This window comes from Saimiri boliviensis, chromosome 5, assembly GCF_048565385.1.
Source record: "Saimiri boliviensis isolate mSaiBol1 chromosome 5, mSaiBol1.pri, whole genome shotgun sequence".
Lineage (NCBI taxonomy): Eukaryota > Metazoa > Chordata > Mammalia > Primates > Cebidae > Saimiri > Saimiri boliviensis.
In genome coordinates, this window is record NC_133453.1 from 11043465 (window position 1) to 11059269 (window position 15805).

At 39.0% G+C, this 15805-nt stretch overlaps 1 protein-coding gene across 18 annotated transcripts in view; it reads right to left on the reverse strand.

The window, feature by feature from the left end:
- Nucleotides 1–15805, reverse strand: part of SP100 (SP100 nuclear antigen) — a 116408-nt gene that overhangs the window by 65518 nt on the left and 35085 nt on the right. For 17 of the 18 annotated variants that reach the window (XM_074398873.1, XM_074398871.1, XM_074398868.1 and 14 more), the window contains 5 exons: nucleotides 13526–13588; nucleotides 12969–13118; nucleotides 12431–12514; nucleotides 7507–7611; nucleotides 780–926 (listed from right to left, as the gene is read on the reverse strand). In XM_074398873.1, coding sequence (XP_074254974.1) covers nucleotides 780–926; nucleotides 7507–7611; nucleotides 12431–12514; nucleotides 12969–13118; nucleotides 13526–13588 — 549 coding nt within the window. The remainder of the gene's footprint in view (nucleotides 1–779; nucleotides 927–7506; nucleotides 7612–12430; nucleotides 12515–12968; nucleotides 13119–13525; nucleotides 13589–15805) is intronic. The other variant, XM_074398876.1, reaches the window with a different exon arrangement.

A 15805-nucleotide genomic window follows, 5' to 3' on the forward strand; every position in this document is an offset into this window, starting at 1 on the left:
CATCCTACATTTTTCTATCACTCTTATTTTATTTCTCATCTTTCCTCTGTTGTGCCATCTCCCCTGCTTCTGCCTCTGTTTCTGGTGATGGTGTCTCTTTATACCTCTTTTTGTCTTGGTCTGTTTCTCCTCACATCTCCTCTTGTGAATACCTTGGTTCCCTGATCTTCTTCTTCTCTTTTTAAAAGCTCCTCTCCTATGCCTTCCTTTCTTACTTTATTTTTATTTATATTTTTCCTTATTTTTTGAGACAGAGTCTTGCTTTGTCGCTGAGCTGGAGTGCAGTGGCACAATCTTGGCTCACTGCACCTTCTGCATGCTGGGCTCAAATGATGCTCCTGCCTCAGCTTCCCAAGTTGCTTGGACTATAGGCATAAGCCACCTTGCCTGACTAATTTTTATATTTTTTGCAGACATGGGGTTTCACTGTGTTGCCCAGGCTGCTCTCGAATTCCTGGACTCAAGTGATCCGCCTGCCTTAGCCTCCCAAAGTTCTGGGATTACAGGTATGAGTCACCAGGTGCACCCCTCTCTGACTTCGGAAGTAGCCTCTCTGACATTCTTACTTAACACCTCCATTTCTGACTTCTGGCATTTTCCCGATTGCTAAGGACTTTGTTCTGTCAAGTTGAAGACTCACTGCATCAGGTGCCAGCCTCTTTCCCTTAGCGCCCCATCCCAAGCTAACTGCACTGCCCCGATGAGCCCTGATGAAGTCCCCAAGCCCCTTACCTGGTAACCTGTGACTCACAGTTACAAATTCTCCCAGTTGGCCTTACCTATTATGTCAGACACCTGGTTATGATTGGTCCTTGCTTTGGCTTGGCGCTCAACTTTTGAATTAAAAAACGGCTTTTCCTTCTTTATATCCACCAGTCGCACAGAACAGGAATTAATTTGGACTCCGTGGTTGTGTAGCTCTGACCCTGGGCCAAATTGTAACAAATGAAGAATTTTCATTTGTCTCTCCTGTGAACTTCCTTCACTATCATTAATAACTCCCTCTCTCACATTGAGATACCATCTCACACCAGTTAGAATGGCGATCATTAAAAAATCGGGAAACAACAGATGCTGGAGAGGATGTGGAGAAATAGGAACACTTTTACACTGTTGGTGGGAATGTAAATTAATTCAACCATTGTGGAAGACAGTGTGGCGATTCCTCAAGGACCTAAAAATAGAAATCCCATTTGACCCAGCAATCCTATTACTGGGTATATATCCAAAGGATTATAAATCATTCTACTACAAGGACACGTGCACACGAATGTTCATTGCAGCACTGTTTACAATAGCAAAGACCTGGAACCAACCCAAATGCCCAACGATGATAGACTGGATAGGGAAAATATGGTACATATACACCATGGAATATTATGCAGCCATCAAAAACGATGAGTTCACGTCCTTTATAGGGACATGGATGAACCTGGAAACCATCATTCTCAGCAAACTGACACAAGAGCAGAAAATCAAACACCGTATATTCTCGCTCATAGGCGGGTGTTGAACAATGAGAACACATGGACACAGGGAGGGGAGCACTACACACTGGGGTCTGTTGGGGGGAAATGGGGGAGGGGCGGGGGGTGGGGAGGTGGGAAGAGATAGCATGGGGAGAAATGACAGATACAGGTGAGGGGACGGAAGGCAGCAAAGCACACTGCCATGTGTGTACCTATGCAACAATCTTGCATGTTCATCACATGTACCCCAAAACCTAAAATGCAATAAAAAAAAAAATAACTCCCTCTCTGCAATTTCACTGCTGGAGATAGACTTTCACCCCACCTCCTTGGTTTTTTGTTGGTTTGTTTGTTTGTTTGTTTTGGTCAAGTCTGTTCCTTCCTTTGTGCCACTCTTGGCTCTGTTTTGTTTTTTAGCTTTCCCTTTTCCTACTCTTCTCATCCTTTGATGGCTAATATTTTACTTTTTTTAAAAAGTAAAAATTATAATCGTCATGTAAGACACATGAATAAAAGTCGGTTTTGAATGATCACAAAGGAAGTAAATCACTTTGATCAAGAAATACCCCAGAAGCCTGCGAATGATACTTCCCACTGTTTCCACTGACTTGCTCAAAGCCAGCTACCATCTAGGCTTCCAACAGCTAGATTAATTTTGCCTGTTGTGTAATTTATATAAATAGAATCATCTTCTCTTTTCTCTTGCTCTTTTCCTCTCTCCCTCTCTCTCTCTCTATATATATCCCCAAAGAAGCCAGATCCCCCAAATTATATGTATATTTTACTCAACATGCTTGTGAAAGTCATCTGCATTCATTTTTATACAATTATTTTCACTGCTATATAGTATTCTGTTACAGAATTAAGCCGTGAAGTATTTATTCATTTATACAATTTCAAACGTTTGGCTTCTATGAATAATGCTGCCCTGAACATTCTTTTCTGTGTGTTTTGGTGAACATAACACACACTTCTGTTGGTTTCTGCTGAGGAACGTAATTGTTGAATTATAGGGTATGTGCATTTTCAACTTTGGAAGATTATCCCAAACTGTTTTCCCAAAAGCAATGTGGATAGACCTTCACCCCACCTCCTTGTTTTTCCTTTTGCTTAACTCTGTCATTGAGCAAAAGGAAAGAGACGAAAGAAAGACAGTTTGCCAAATTCCAGTAAGTAAAGGAATTTGGGGTGGTGGGAATGTGGCGTGAAGGGGTAAGAGGTGGGTGATGGGGAGCATGCAGCTGCATGGTGGGCATCCTTCAATTCACCACTCCAAGCAGTATTGACCTACTGCTAAGGGCCACGTGAAGGCACCGAGTTTCAAACAGGAAAGTCATATCAACTGGTTTCTATTTTGGAAAAGTCCATTCAGCTGAAGTGCAGACTTGAGAGGAGCAAGACTGGAGGCCAGACAGGGGAGTGTTTCTCTAGTTTTAGTGAGAGTGACAGGGATCTGGATTAGGGTGTTAGTGCTGGGGATGAAGATAAATGGACAAGTTAGAGATATTTTAAAGTTAAGATTGACTGAAGTGGCAAATAAAATGATAATTGTTTTAAGCCACTAAGTTTCAGGATGGTTTGTTACATTACACAGCAATAGATGACAGATGCAACTTCTGAGGAGAGATGTTCTTCAGGTCTTTAAATAAAGGTCTTCAGGCAATTGGGGAAAGGAGTCAAGAAGACAGGTCTGAGCTGGAGACGTATGTTGGGAAATCAACAGATCCTAGATGGTGACTGAGACATGGGGAGGAAATGGTGCCTGAAGAGAGGTCTATTGTAATCTGGGGATAGAGGCGGAGTTGCAGGGGCCATTTTGAAAAGGGGACACCCTGTCCTTCTCAACAGTAACAGGATAAATCCTGTGCCTCATTTCCAACTATTGTCTCCTCAAATCAGAATGTCTTGATATGTCTTCTCTCTTCCCTTCTTTCCATGATCCACTCTCTACTAATTTTTCATTCATTGTCCTTTAACTCATTCTCTACATCGTTCTCTTTGTGCCTCTCCCCATTTTTCCTATTTCTTGGTATTTATTTCCCTCTATATTTTTCTAAAGTCATACTCTTTTTATCTATACTTTTTAAAAATCACTGTCTCTTAGAGTCAGAACTAGCGTGAAGTAAAGGTAGTGCCTTGGGGGGCCTTGACATTTAAGGAAGCTCAGTCTCACATGCCAAGTAAAATTTCTTTACATGTTGTGCCCTGGGGACTTTCCTGCCTCATTTCATGCCAGACCTGCTGTCCCTTATATGATGTGCAGTCAGCCCATCTCTGTTACATTTTCTACTTGCTTTGAGTCTGTCTTTACTTCTTAATTATTAATGTTACCTCTGCAAGCTTCTTCTAAGTAACTTTTTTCAAAAATCTTTTTGCATGTGATGTGTGAATGCTATATCGCTTTTTGTCTTTCTGTATTTTCCTTATTTCAAACACTGCAGTCATTACCAAAGGTCTCTTCCAGTGCCATTGTCTACCACACCAGAGTCCCTCCACTTGCCAATTCCTTCCTGAAGGGCTTTCACCTGAGCCTCCTTCCTTTGCAAATATGACAAGCAGCATCATGCATAATTTCTATGTTTTCATGACAACTTCTAAAAAGCAACTTGCAATGTATTTCTGTTCAACAACTCCACAACATGGCAATGTACAGATACCCTGTCACTTTATCTAAAATCTGTCTCAGTCATGTACAGTTGACCCTTGAACAACAGGGGCTTGAACTACATGAGTCCACATGTGTGCAGATTTTCTTCTGCTTCTGCCGCCCCTGAGACAGTAAGACCAACCCTCTTCTTCCTCCTCCTCCTCAAACTACTCAATGTGAAGATGATGAGGATAAAGATCTTTACAATTATCTATTGCCACTTAATAAACAGTAAATGTATTTTCTCTTCCTTATGATTTTCTTAATAACATTTTCCTTTGGTGATGTTTATTGTGAGAATACAGCATATAATACATATGGAAAATATGTGTTACCATCTTTTTATGTTATCAGTAATGATTCTGGACAACAGCGGTTAAGTTTTGGGGAAATTAAAAGTTATGTGCAAATTTTTGACTGTATAGGGCATTGGTACCCCTAACCCCCCATAGTGTCCAAGGGTCAATTGTATTTTGTTATTTAGTTCTCTTAGTTGACCTCTTTTGCACTCTTTCTACTTGCATTCTCTACTCAGGGACAGCCCCTCCATTTAAAAGACTCACTCTCTCTTTCCCTTCCATCCCATACCTGTTAAAAGCAGCCAGAGGCTGTGCACAATGTCTGTGTGTCTTGGGTGGAAATAGGCAGTTAGTATGAGAAAACAAAGGAAAGTTTTTGGCTTATAGAAAAATAAAGATATAATTAGAAATTTGGGGAGGAACAGAGCAAGACATCAGAACAGGACTCTCCAGCCCTTCTTCCCCTGCAGGAACACTAATGTGAACAATTGCCTATGCATGAAAATACCTTTGCAAGAGCTGAGGAAACCAGATGAAAGACACCACCTGGGTGTAGCACAGAAATAAGAAACAGCACATTGAAAAGGGCAGAAAGAAAAGTTTCACATGTCATCCTTTCTCCAACTCCAGGAAGCACAGCATTGAGAGAGATACCATATGTTTGGGGAAAGGAGAAGGAAGTGAGCACCAGACTTTGCCTTGGACCTAAACCACAGAACCATCTTCAGTGCAACCCAGTGCCAGGCAGGCTCCCAAGGCCCCAGACTCCAGTCAATACCCATGGTGTGAACCTCCAAGCTCACTGTGACCCCAACCTAAATCCTGCAGCCCCAGGATTCAGGCCAACTCTGAAAACTTAGTCTCCAGCCTGCTAGAGCACTATTTCAGTCTCTGTGACCCCATGATCTGGACCAAACTGAGTGCCAAACTGGGCTCAGTGGCACCAGGCTTTAGGTCCATCCCAGCAGCAAGCTGGCTTCAATAGCACTGTGCTTCAGGCCCACTCAAGTGCCTGAAGAAGCCTGCACCACTACTGGTGTAGAGCCCTGCAGATTCTGGCTCAAGGTCACCCCCAGCACAGACCTGCCCACTGGTTGCCACAGCCACCAGACTAGTCTGCTTGAGGACTCCAGCAGCAAGCCTGCCCTTGCACCTGCAAAGACTAGGTAAGTCCCTACTTTCTCAAATGCACAGACCAAATGTAAGGCAACAAGAAATATAAAAACCAAAGAGACATAACATGACTAAAAGAACACAATAATCTCCCCATAGCAGACCCCAAAGCAATGGAGATAACAAACTGCCTAACACAGAATTGAAAATAGTTGTTTTAAGGAATCTCAGGAAACCTCAACAAAATACAAAGAAATAATTCATTAAAATCAGGAAGACAATAAATGACCAAAATGAGAAGTTTAACAGAGATATTGAAATTATTTTAAAAAATCAAACAAATTCTGGAGCTGAAAAATGCAATGAATGAACTTTAAAAAGGCATCAGAGAGCATCAACAGCAGAACTGATCATGCAGAAGAAAGAATCTGAACTCAAAGACAGGTTATTTGGAATACAGTTAGAGAAGAAAAAGAAAAAAGAATAAAAAGTTATGAAGAAAACCTACAGGATTTATGAAACACATCTAAAGAGCAAATATTTGAATCATAGGAATTCATAAAAGACAAGAGAAAGACAAAGGTAGAAAGTTAATTTAAAGAAATAGTAGTATAAAACTGCCAATCTGGTGAAAGACATAAAATTTCCAGGAGCAGGAAGGTCAATGGCCTCCAATCAGATTCAATCCAAATAAGACTACACCAAAACATACTATAATCAAGATGTCAAGATTCAAGGACAAAGAGAGGATCCTGAAGGTGATAAAAGAAAAGAAGCAAGAAATATGTGAGGGAGATTTAATAAGAATAGCAGTGAACTTTTTAGCAGAAACCTCCCTCACAGATCAGGAGAGAATGAGATGAAATATTCAAAGTGCTGAAGCAGGGAAAAACCTGTCAACCAAGAATACTTTTCATAGCAAAGCTATCTTTCAGAAATAAAGGAGAGAGAAAGATTCTCCCAGGAAAACAAAAGATGAAAAGGTTCATTACCACCAGAACTGTTTACAAGGAATGCTAAAGCTGAAAGAAATAAATGCCAACTAATAATATGAAAATATAATAAAGTATAAAACTCACTGGTAAAGTAAATATATGGTCAAAATATAGAATACTCTAATATTGTAATGGTGGTGTGTAAATCACTTCTAGAGCTAGTACAAAGGTTAAAAGACTTTTTTTTTAAAACATAGCTACAATAATTTGTCAAGCTATATACTATATAAAAAAGATGTAAATTATGACATTAAACATTTTAAATAAGAGAATAAAGTGTAGTTTTTGTATGCAATCAAAATTAAGTTATCAGCTTAAAATAGCCTGTTATAACTATGTTTTGTGAAAACTTCATGTTAACCACAAAGCAAAAACTTATAGTGAATACACAAAAGATAAAGAGGGAATCAAAGTATTTCACTAGAGAAAATCACTTAGTCACAAAGGAAGACAGTAAGAGAGAAAGGAATAAAGACTTTCTAGGCAACCAGAAAACAATAAACAAAATGGTTGTATAAAGTACTCACCTATCAATAATTATATTAAGTGTAAATTATATTAAGTGTAAATAATTATATTAAGTGTAATTATTGTTAAGTGTAATTCTCCAATCAAAAGACAGAGAGTGGCAGAATGAATTTAAAAAACATGACCCAAGTATATGCAAACTACAAGACACTCACTTCACTTTTAAGGAGACACATAGACTGAAAGTGAAAAGATAGAAAAAGATATTTTATGCAAATGGAAATGAAAGAGAAAAAACACAGCTATACTTACATCAGAAGAGACACAGTTTGAATCAAATAATACAAAACAAGGCAAAAAAAGGTCATGATAAAACCAGGCATGGTGGCTTACATCAGTGAAATTATTGCTTGAGCCCAGGAGTTTGAGACCTGCCTGGGCAACACGAGGCACAATCCTGTAATCCTGTCGTCACAAATAACAACAACAAATTAGTCAGATATGGTGGTACATGCCTGTAATCTCAGCTACTTGGGGGAATTGCCTGAGCCCAAGAGGTCGAGGCTGCAGTGAGCCATGATTACAGTCATGCACTCCAGTCTGGGTGACAGAGCAAGACCCTGTTTCCAAAACAAAAACAAAAGAAACAAAAAGAAAGAAAGAAAAAGAGAAAGTCATTATGTAATGATGGAGTCAATTCATTGAAATGATATAATAATTGTAAACATATGCACTCAATATTTGAGCAATGAAATATAAAAAAAATATTAAGAGATCTGAAGCAATGAGAGACTAATACAATAATACTAGGGGACTTCAACACCCTGCCTTCAGCAATGGACAGAAAATCAATAAGAACACATCAAACTTAAACTATAGTTTAGACCAAGTGGACCTAAAGATATATATAGAATAAATTATCTACCAGCAGAAAAATATCATTCTTTTTAGTTGTACCTGGGACACTCTCCAGGATACATCATATGTTATGCCACAAAACAATTTTTAACAAAATCAAGAAGGCTCAAATTACATCAGATATATTTTCTGATTACAATGATATGAAATTAGAAATCAATAATAAGGAATTTTGAAAAGTTTGCAAATACATGGAAATTAAGTATACCCCCAAACAACCAATGGGTTAAAAATTTTTCCTATGAATTTATTTATTAATTAACTTAATATGAAAAATTGTTAACCCTTGAGACAAATAAAGATAGAAATGTAACATATCAAAACTTGTGGGATACAGCAAAAGCAGTTCTAAGGGGGGAAGTGTATTTCAATAAACACAAGAATACATCAAGAAAGAAAGATATCAAACAACCTAAAGTTACACCTCAAGAAACTAGACAAAGAAGAAAAACTAAGGCAAAAATTAGTAGAAAGAAGGGAACAATACATATCAGATTAGAAATAAATGAATTTAAAACTAGAAAAAATATAAGATCAACAAAACAAAGTGTTGGCTTTTTGAAAAATAAACAAAATTGATGAAGCGTTAGCTAGGCTAAGAAAAAAGAGAAAACACTCAACTGAATAAAATCAGAAATGAAAGAGGAGATACTACCTCTCTCATACCACATATATACAAAGATTTGTAAGACACTACTATAAACAATTTAATGGCAACAAATTGGATAATCTATAAGAAATGGATACATTCTTAAAAACACACAACCTGCCAAGACTGACTAATAAAGAAATAGAAAAATATGAACAGACCAATAATGAGTAAGATTTAAACTGTAATCAAATCCCACCCACCAAACAAAAGCCCAGATGGTTTCACTGTTGAATTTTACCAAACATTTAAAGAATGAATAGCAATCCTTTTCAAACTTTTCTTAAAAATTAAGTAAGAGGGACTACTTCCAAACTCATTTTATGATGTCAGCATTACCCTGATACCAAAGCTACACATGAACGCTACAAGAAAAGAAAATTATAGGTCACTATCCTTGATAAATATATATGAAAAATCCTCAACAAAATACTATTAAATCAAATTCAACAGCACATTAAACACCATGATCAAATAAGATTTATCATTGAAATGCAAGGATGGATCAACATACACACATCTAAAAAGGTCATAAACATTAACAGAATGAAGGACAAAAACCATATGATCATCTCAATATATGTAGAAAAAGCATTTGACAAAATTCAGCATTTTTTAATGGTAAAAATGCTCAGCAAAATTGATATAGAACAAATGTATCTCAGTACAATTGTGGCCGTACATGACAAGCCCACAGCTAATACCAAACTTAATGTCAAAAAGCTGAAAGATTTCCTTCTAAGGTTAGAAACAAGAGTAGGATGATGATATGGTTGGATGTGTCCCCATCCAAATCTTATCTTGAATTGTAGTTCCCATAACCTCCACATGTCATGGGAGGGACTTAGTGGGAGGTAATTGAGTCATGGGGTCAGTTATCTCCATGCTGTTCTTGCAACAGTGAGTGAGTTCTCACAAGATTTGATGATTTTTAAGGAACTTTGCCCCTTTGCACTGCACTTCTCCTTGCTGCTGCCATGTAAAGAAGGACTTGTTTGCTTCCCCTTTTCTGTCATGATTGTAAGTTTCCTGAGGCCTCTAAAGCCATGCTGAACTGTGAGTCAATTAAACCTCTTTTTTATAAATTATCCAGTCTTGGGTCTTTATTAGCAGTGTAAGAATAGACTAATACAGATTGCCCATTATCACTTCTATTCAACATGTCACTGCAAGTCCTAGCCAGGCAAAATAAATAAAAGGCAGGCAAAATAAATAAAAGGCACTCAAATTGGAAAGGAAGAAGTTAAATTGTCCTTATTTGCTGATGACCTGATCTTATATACAGAAAATCCTAAATACTCCACCAAAAAAACCTGCTAGAACTAATAAACAAATTCAGTAGTGGCAGGATACAAATGCAACATACAAAACTTAGTTGCATTTCATACACTAACAATGAATTCTCTGAAAAAGACAAAAAAATCCAATTTACAATCAATTTACAGTAACTACAATAAAACACTTAAGAATAAATTTAACTAAGGAGGTGAAATACATGTACACTGAAAACTCTAAGATATTGATGAGAGAAACTGAAGAACAAATAAATGGAAAGATACCCCATGTTCGTAGATTGGACAAATTAATATTGTTAAAATGTCCAGTCTACTCAAAGTTCCCTAAAGATTCAGTGCAATTCCTATAAAAATTCCAATGGCAGCCAGGTGTGGTGGCTCATGCCTGTAATCCCAACATTTTGGGAGGCCAAGGTGGGTGGATCACCTGAGGTCAGAAGTTCAAGACCAACCTGACCAATATGGTGAAACCCTGTCTCTATTAAATACAAAAAAATTAGCTGGACATGGTGGCTCATGCCTGTAATCCCAGCTACTTGGGAGGCTGAGGCAGGATAATTGTTTCAACCCATGAGATGGAGGTTATAGTGAGCTGAGATTATGCCATTACACTCCAGCCTGGGCAACAAGAGCAAAACTCTGTTCTTAAAAAATAAATAAATAAATAAATAAATAAAATAAAAAATTCTATGGCATTTTTTGAGAAATAGAAAAACAATTTAAAAGTTTGTATGGAAGCACAAAAGACTCCAACTAGCCAAAGCAATTTTAAGAAAAAAGAAAAAAGCTGAAAGCATCACACTACCTGATTCAATATGTACAACAAAGCTATATTCATCAAAAACAGCATGGTACTTGCCTAAAATAGACATGTAGAAAAATGGAACAAAACAGAGAGCTTGGATCCATGCATTTATGGTCAATTGATTTTCAACAAAGGTGCCAAGAATATGCAATGGGGAAACGACATCTATCTTTTTAATAAATGGTGTGGGGACAACTGGATATCCACATGCAGAAGAATGAAATTTGACCCCATCTCACACCATATTAAAAAATTACTCAAAATGGACTAACTGCTGAAATTGAATACTCACAGTTGTAAAACTACTAGAAGAAAATACAGAGGAAAAGTTTCATGAAATTGGTCTGAGCAAATATTTTTTGGGTATAATACTAGACGCACAATCACAAAAGCAAAAAGAATTGGGATTACATCAAACTAAAAAGCTTCTGCATAGGCAAGGAAACAATCAACAGAGTGAAGAGGCAACCTACAGAAAGGGAGGAAATATTTGCAAACCATATATCTTTTAAGGGTTATTACCTAAAATACATAAGGAGCTCTAACAACTCAGTAGTTAAAAAAATTTTTTTTAATGGGCAAAGGACCTTAAGAAACATTTCTTAAGGGAACACGTGCAAATGGCTAAGAGGTATGTGAAAAAACACTCTGCCTCAGAAATCATTAAGAAAATGCAAATTAAAACCAGAATTAATATCACCACATACTGGTTAGAATGGCTATTATCAAAAAGACAAAAGATAGCAAATGTTGGTGAGGATGTGCAGAAAAAGGAACCTTTGTACACTGTTGGTGGAAATATAAATTGCTTTAATCACTAAGAAAAACAGTATGCAATATCCTCAAAAAAAACTAAACATAGAACTACCCATATGATCCACAAATTTCACTACTGAACATATATTCGAAGAATATGAAATCAGTACAGATGCTCCCAGAGTTATGCTAGGACTACATCTCCATAAACCTACCATAAATTGAACATATCATAAGCCAAAAATGCATTTAGTACTTCAATAAACTCATTGAAAATCATAAGTCTAACCATCATAAATCAGGGACCATTTGGTATATGGAAGAGATATCTGCCAGCGGTATTCACAATAGTCAAGATACAGAAACAACCTAAGTGTCTATCAGTGGATGAATGGGTAAGAAAAATGTATACACAGTGAAATACATCTACACATTGAACTATTATCTAGCCTTTGAAAAGACAGAAATCCTGTCCTTTGCAACCACAACCATGAACCTGGAGGATATTACGTTATGTAAAATAAGACAGGCATGGAAAGACAAATATTACATCTCACTTATATGTAGGGTGTAAAAATGTTGAGTTTGCTGAAGTTGAGAGTATATTGTGGTAACAGAGGCTGAGGCTGTGGGGAAAAGGATTGGGGAATGTTGGTCAAAGGATACAGAATTTCGGTTTAATAGGAGAAATACATTAAGAGAGCTATTATATGACATGATTAATATAGTTAATAATGTATTCTTAAAAATTACTGAGAATAGATTCTGTGTTATCACCACAAAAATGATAAATATGTGAAGTAACAGTTACGCTAATTAGCTGTATTTAGCCTTTTCACATACATGTAACATATTTCAAAACAACATGTACATAATAAATACATCCAGTTTTTAATTTGGTAATTTAAAAAAGTGGTTACAATGGAAAAACAACAATCAACCAACCAACCAAACAAACAAATGTATAGCATCTGAGTAAGAAAGGAAAAGAAATAGGCAAGGTAAGCAATAGTTACTTTCTTCATCACAGGGCAATCGGCTGGGCGTCTCCCTTCCAGCATCTCCATTATTTACTTGGACAGTGGCTTGTTCGCAGGACTCTGGAGATAAATGAGATCACAGTTGAGATCCAGTGGAGCCTTGCTCTGTCCTATTTCCATTTTGTTAGACCTCACCCTGCTTCTCCTTTCTTCTTATGTTTCTACCTATGCCCCCGTCTGCATATATTGCTGCGTGAAGGTGTTTGCACTTCACTGATTCCTGGCCAATCTCTCTTTTCTTTTGCCTTCTGTTTGTGTCTCTCTTCTTTAGTGAGACTATGCAACTCCTCCCCTTTCTCTTTAGTTTTTCTCTTGTAGCTTTCTTCCTCCAGGTCTTTGTCATCAGTATGTCAGTGTATCAGGCTCATCAGTATACCGGGCCCTCTCTGTGCCTGTGTTATTTTCCCCTGCTTGTTAAACAGGTGTCTCTTTGCATTTTGCATTGCACTCTTCCTCTGCTGCCAGCCAGGGCCCCTTGGCTCCTCCCAATGCATGCAAACCCAGTCAGTCTTACCTGCCGGCTCAGCCTTTTGGGCATATTGTTTATTTGTTTGTTGGCTTCCTACTGCATCATTTTTGTCACTGGTTGTATCTTTTCTCTTTGCATGTATCTGTTCTGTTTCACAGGGATGCTCTGAGAGTCCGTTTTCAGGTGGGGTTGTACCTAAACCACGTTTTGATTCACAGGTATTTTATTTGCTACCTGCTGCCCATCACTCCCCTCCAACCACCATAGCATGGACCACTGCTGGATGTAAGATCAAGGCACCAAGGCAACAGTCAGATTCAAGCAGATGCAGGCAGAAAATGGTGAAGCAGGCGCATGGGTAAAACAATCAGGCTCAGGGCAGCAGGAACCAGCAGCAAATGTGCTTAAGAGGTGTGGGAGGAAGAAACCCTCCTAGGGAACCTAGAGGATAAGGATTGTTATTTAAATCCCAGAAATGGAAAAACTGTAGATGCAAAAACTGAAAATCTGGTCAATCATTAACACAAAGGGGCAGTCCCACAGCACATTCCAGAATGGGGCAAGAATAGCAAAGGCTCAAAAAGTAGTAAACAGGAACAAACCATCATGAGACGGGGAACCCGAACGTGTCCAGGTCAGGCTTCGAAAAGAGTTTTCACCAGTTCCTGGAGGGAAGAAATTAGTTTATTTCAGAAATTGGGGTATGGATCTTGCTATTTCTCCCCTAACCTCTTTTTGGTCTCTGTAATGTAGAAGTTAAAGACCCCTTCTTAGTCTCAAGGCAGAGCCCATGTGGAGCTGGCAGATGCCACCTAATTATTGAAGTCAGACTCCAGCCTCAACAGTAGGGTACCAGGTCAGCTGCAGCCCTGGCTGACAGGGGCCTTGACCAGAAGACCCCATTGAATGTCCTCTGTGAGACATTCTGGTAACCGGCAGTGGCAAAGTGAACCTGCCTTTGTCCCCAGAGCTACCCTGCCCAGGACCCTTAGCTCAGTTTCTTCGAAGTCCTGGTTGCCTTGTGCCCACCCCCTTTTACAACACACCCTCCCTCTCCACATCTGTTCACGCTTTCTCATTGGCTTTTCCATGAGGACTCAGTGTCCGAGCAGCCTCTACTTCCTCCAGCTTTTGGTATTCTTTTTTCTGAATGTTTTTGTCTGCAAATATTTTCCCATTTTTGTTTCATTTTTCTGTTTCTATTTTTTTAGACTCCCTGGATAGCACAGAGGTAGGAATGCAGGCTCTGGGGTAGTACACCTGAGTTTTTTCTTGTTCATCTGACCCTAGGTAAACTCCACTTGTGGTATCTCTGGATTTCAGTTACCTTATCTTAGCTGCAAAATGGGAATGTAAGGAATACTAATCTCCAATGGCTGTCATGAGCATTAAACCAGCTACCACAAAGTAGATCTTCAAAGTGAGCTGTTAATGACATGGTTATTTTTGTTGTCTTTTACCCATTTTCGCTGTTTCATTTCCCTTTTTTCATCCTTTAAGTACCTACATCCTCTCCACATCTGCACCACTTCTTCTCTGAGTCTGTCTACATGCTGTCTTTCTCTTTGACTATTCCTGCTCTTGAACAACATCCTCACATTTAAATTGGTCCCCTCTTTTGCCATTATCAAGTATCTCCTGTGATATGATAAGAAATACACTTTTCAGTCTTCATTCCCTGCTCCTGACCAGAGCTCCTAAAACCATTGAAGCATTTGAAGTGATAATGGTGAAAAGAGCATTTTCTGTTAATCATAACAACCCCCTTTCAACCAACTCCGAGTTTATGTTAATGCAGTAACTTTTGGAAAGCCCTTAAGGATGGGGGTGGTTGCCAGGGGAACTGAACGAGATTAGAGGGTTGGAACTTTCAGCCCCACCTCTTGACCTCTAGGGAGGGAAAAAGAGGGATGGAGGTTAACTTAATCATCAATTGTCAATAATTTGATCAATCCAGACTGTGTAATGGAATGTCCATAAAAAACCATAAATGACTGGGTTCAGACATCCTCTGGGTTGGCAAACACATGGAAGTGCTGGGAGGATGGTGTCCCAGAGAGGGCAGAAGCTCTGTGCCCTTCCCCATGCTTTGCCCTATGCATCTCTTCCACTTGGCTGTTCTTGAGTTGTGTCCTTTATAATAAATTGTCAAATATAAGTCAACATTTCCATGAGATCTACTAGGAAAGCATCAAAGCCAACAAAGGGCTTCTAGGAACCTCCACTTTGTAGGCCAGGTGTCCCCAAACTTTTTACACAGGGGGCCAGTTCACTGTCCCTCAGACCGTTGGAGGGCCGACACATACTGTGCTCCTCTCACTGACCACCAATGAAAGAGGTGCCCCTTCCTGAAGTGTGGTGGGGGGCAGGATAAATGACCTCAGGGGGCCGCATGCGGTCCGCGGGCCATAGTTTGGGGATGCCTGCTGTAGGCAGCTGGTCAGAAGCACAGATCACAACCTGAGACTTGCAACTGGCATCTGAAGTAGGGGGCATCCTTATGGGAATGAGCCCTTAACCTGTGGAGTCTGTGCCAAGTCTGGGTAATTAGTGCCAGAACTCAATTAAATTATAAGACATCAGGTGGCACCTGCAGATAATTGGAGAACTGATTGGCGTGGGGAGAGCACTGACATATTTGGTGTCAGAAGTGCTGTGAACAGAACGGTACAGATAAAACAGGAGCATTTGTTTCCCCGAGAGTCTCCTCTTTGATGTTGACCATGGGCCATGGGATGTGGGTCTTAACCCTTCACAACTTCATGCTGATCCCCTACAGGAACTTTTCTAAATCACAATTACTTCTAGGTAGTTGGCATCTGTAAGTCTGGCCTACTGACACACTTGGCTCTTATCCCTTCATGGTTATTGAATCAAGGATG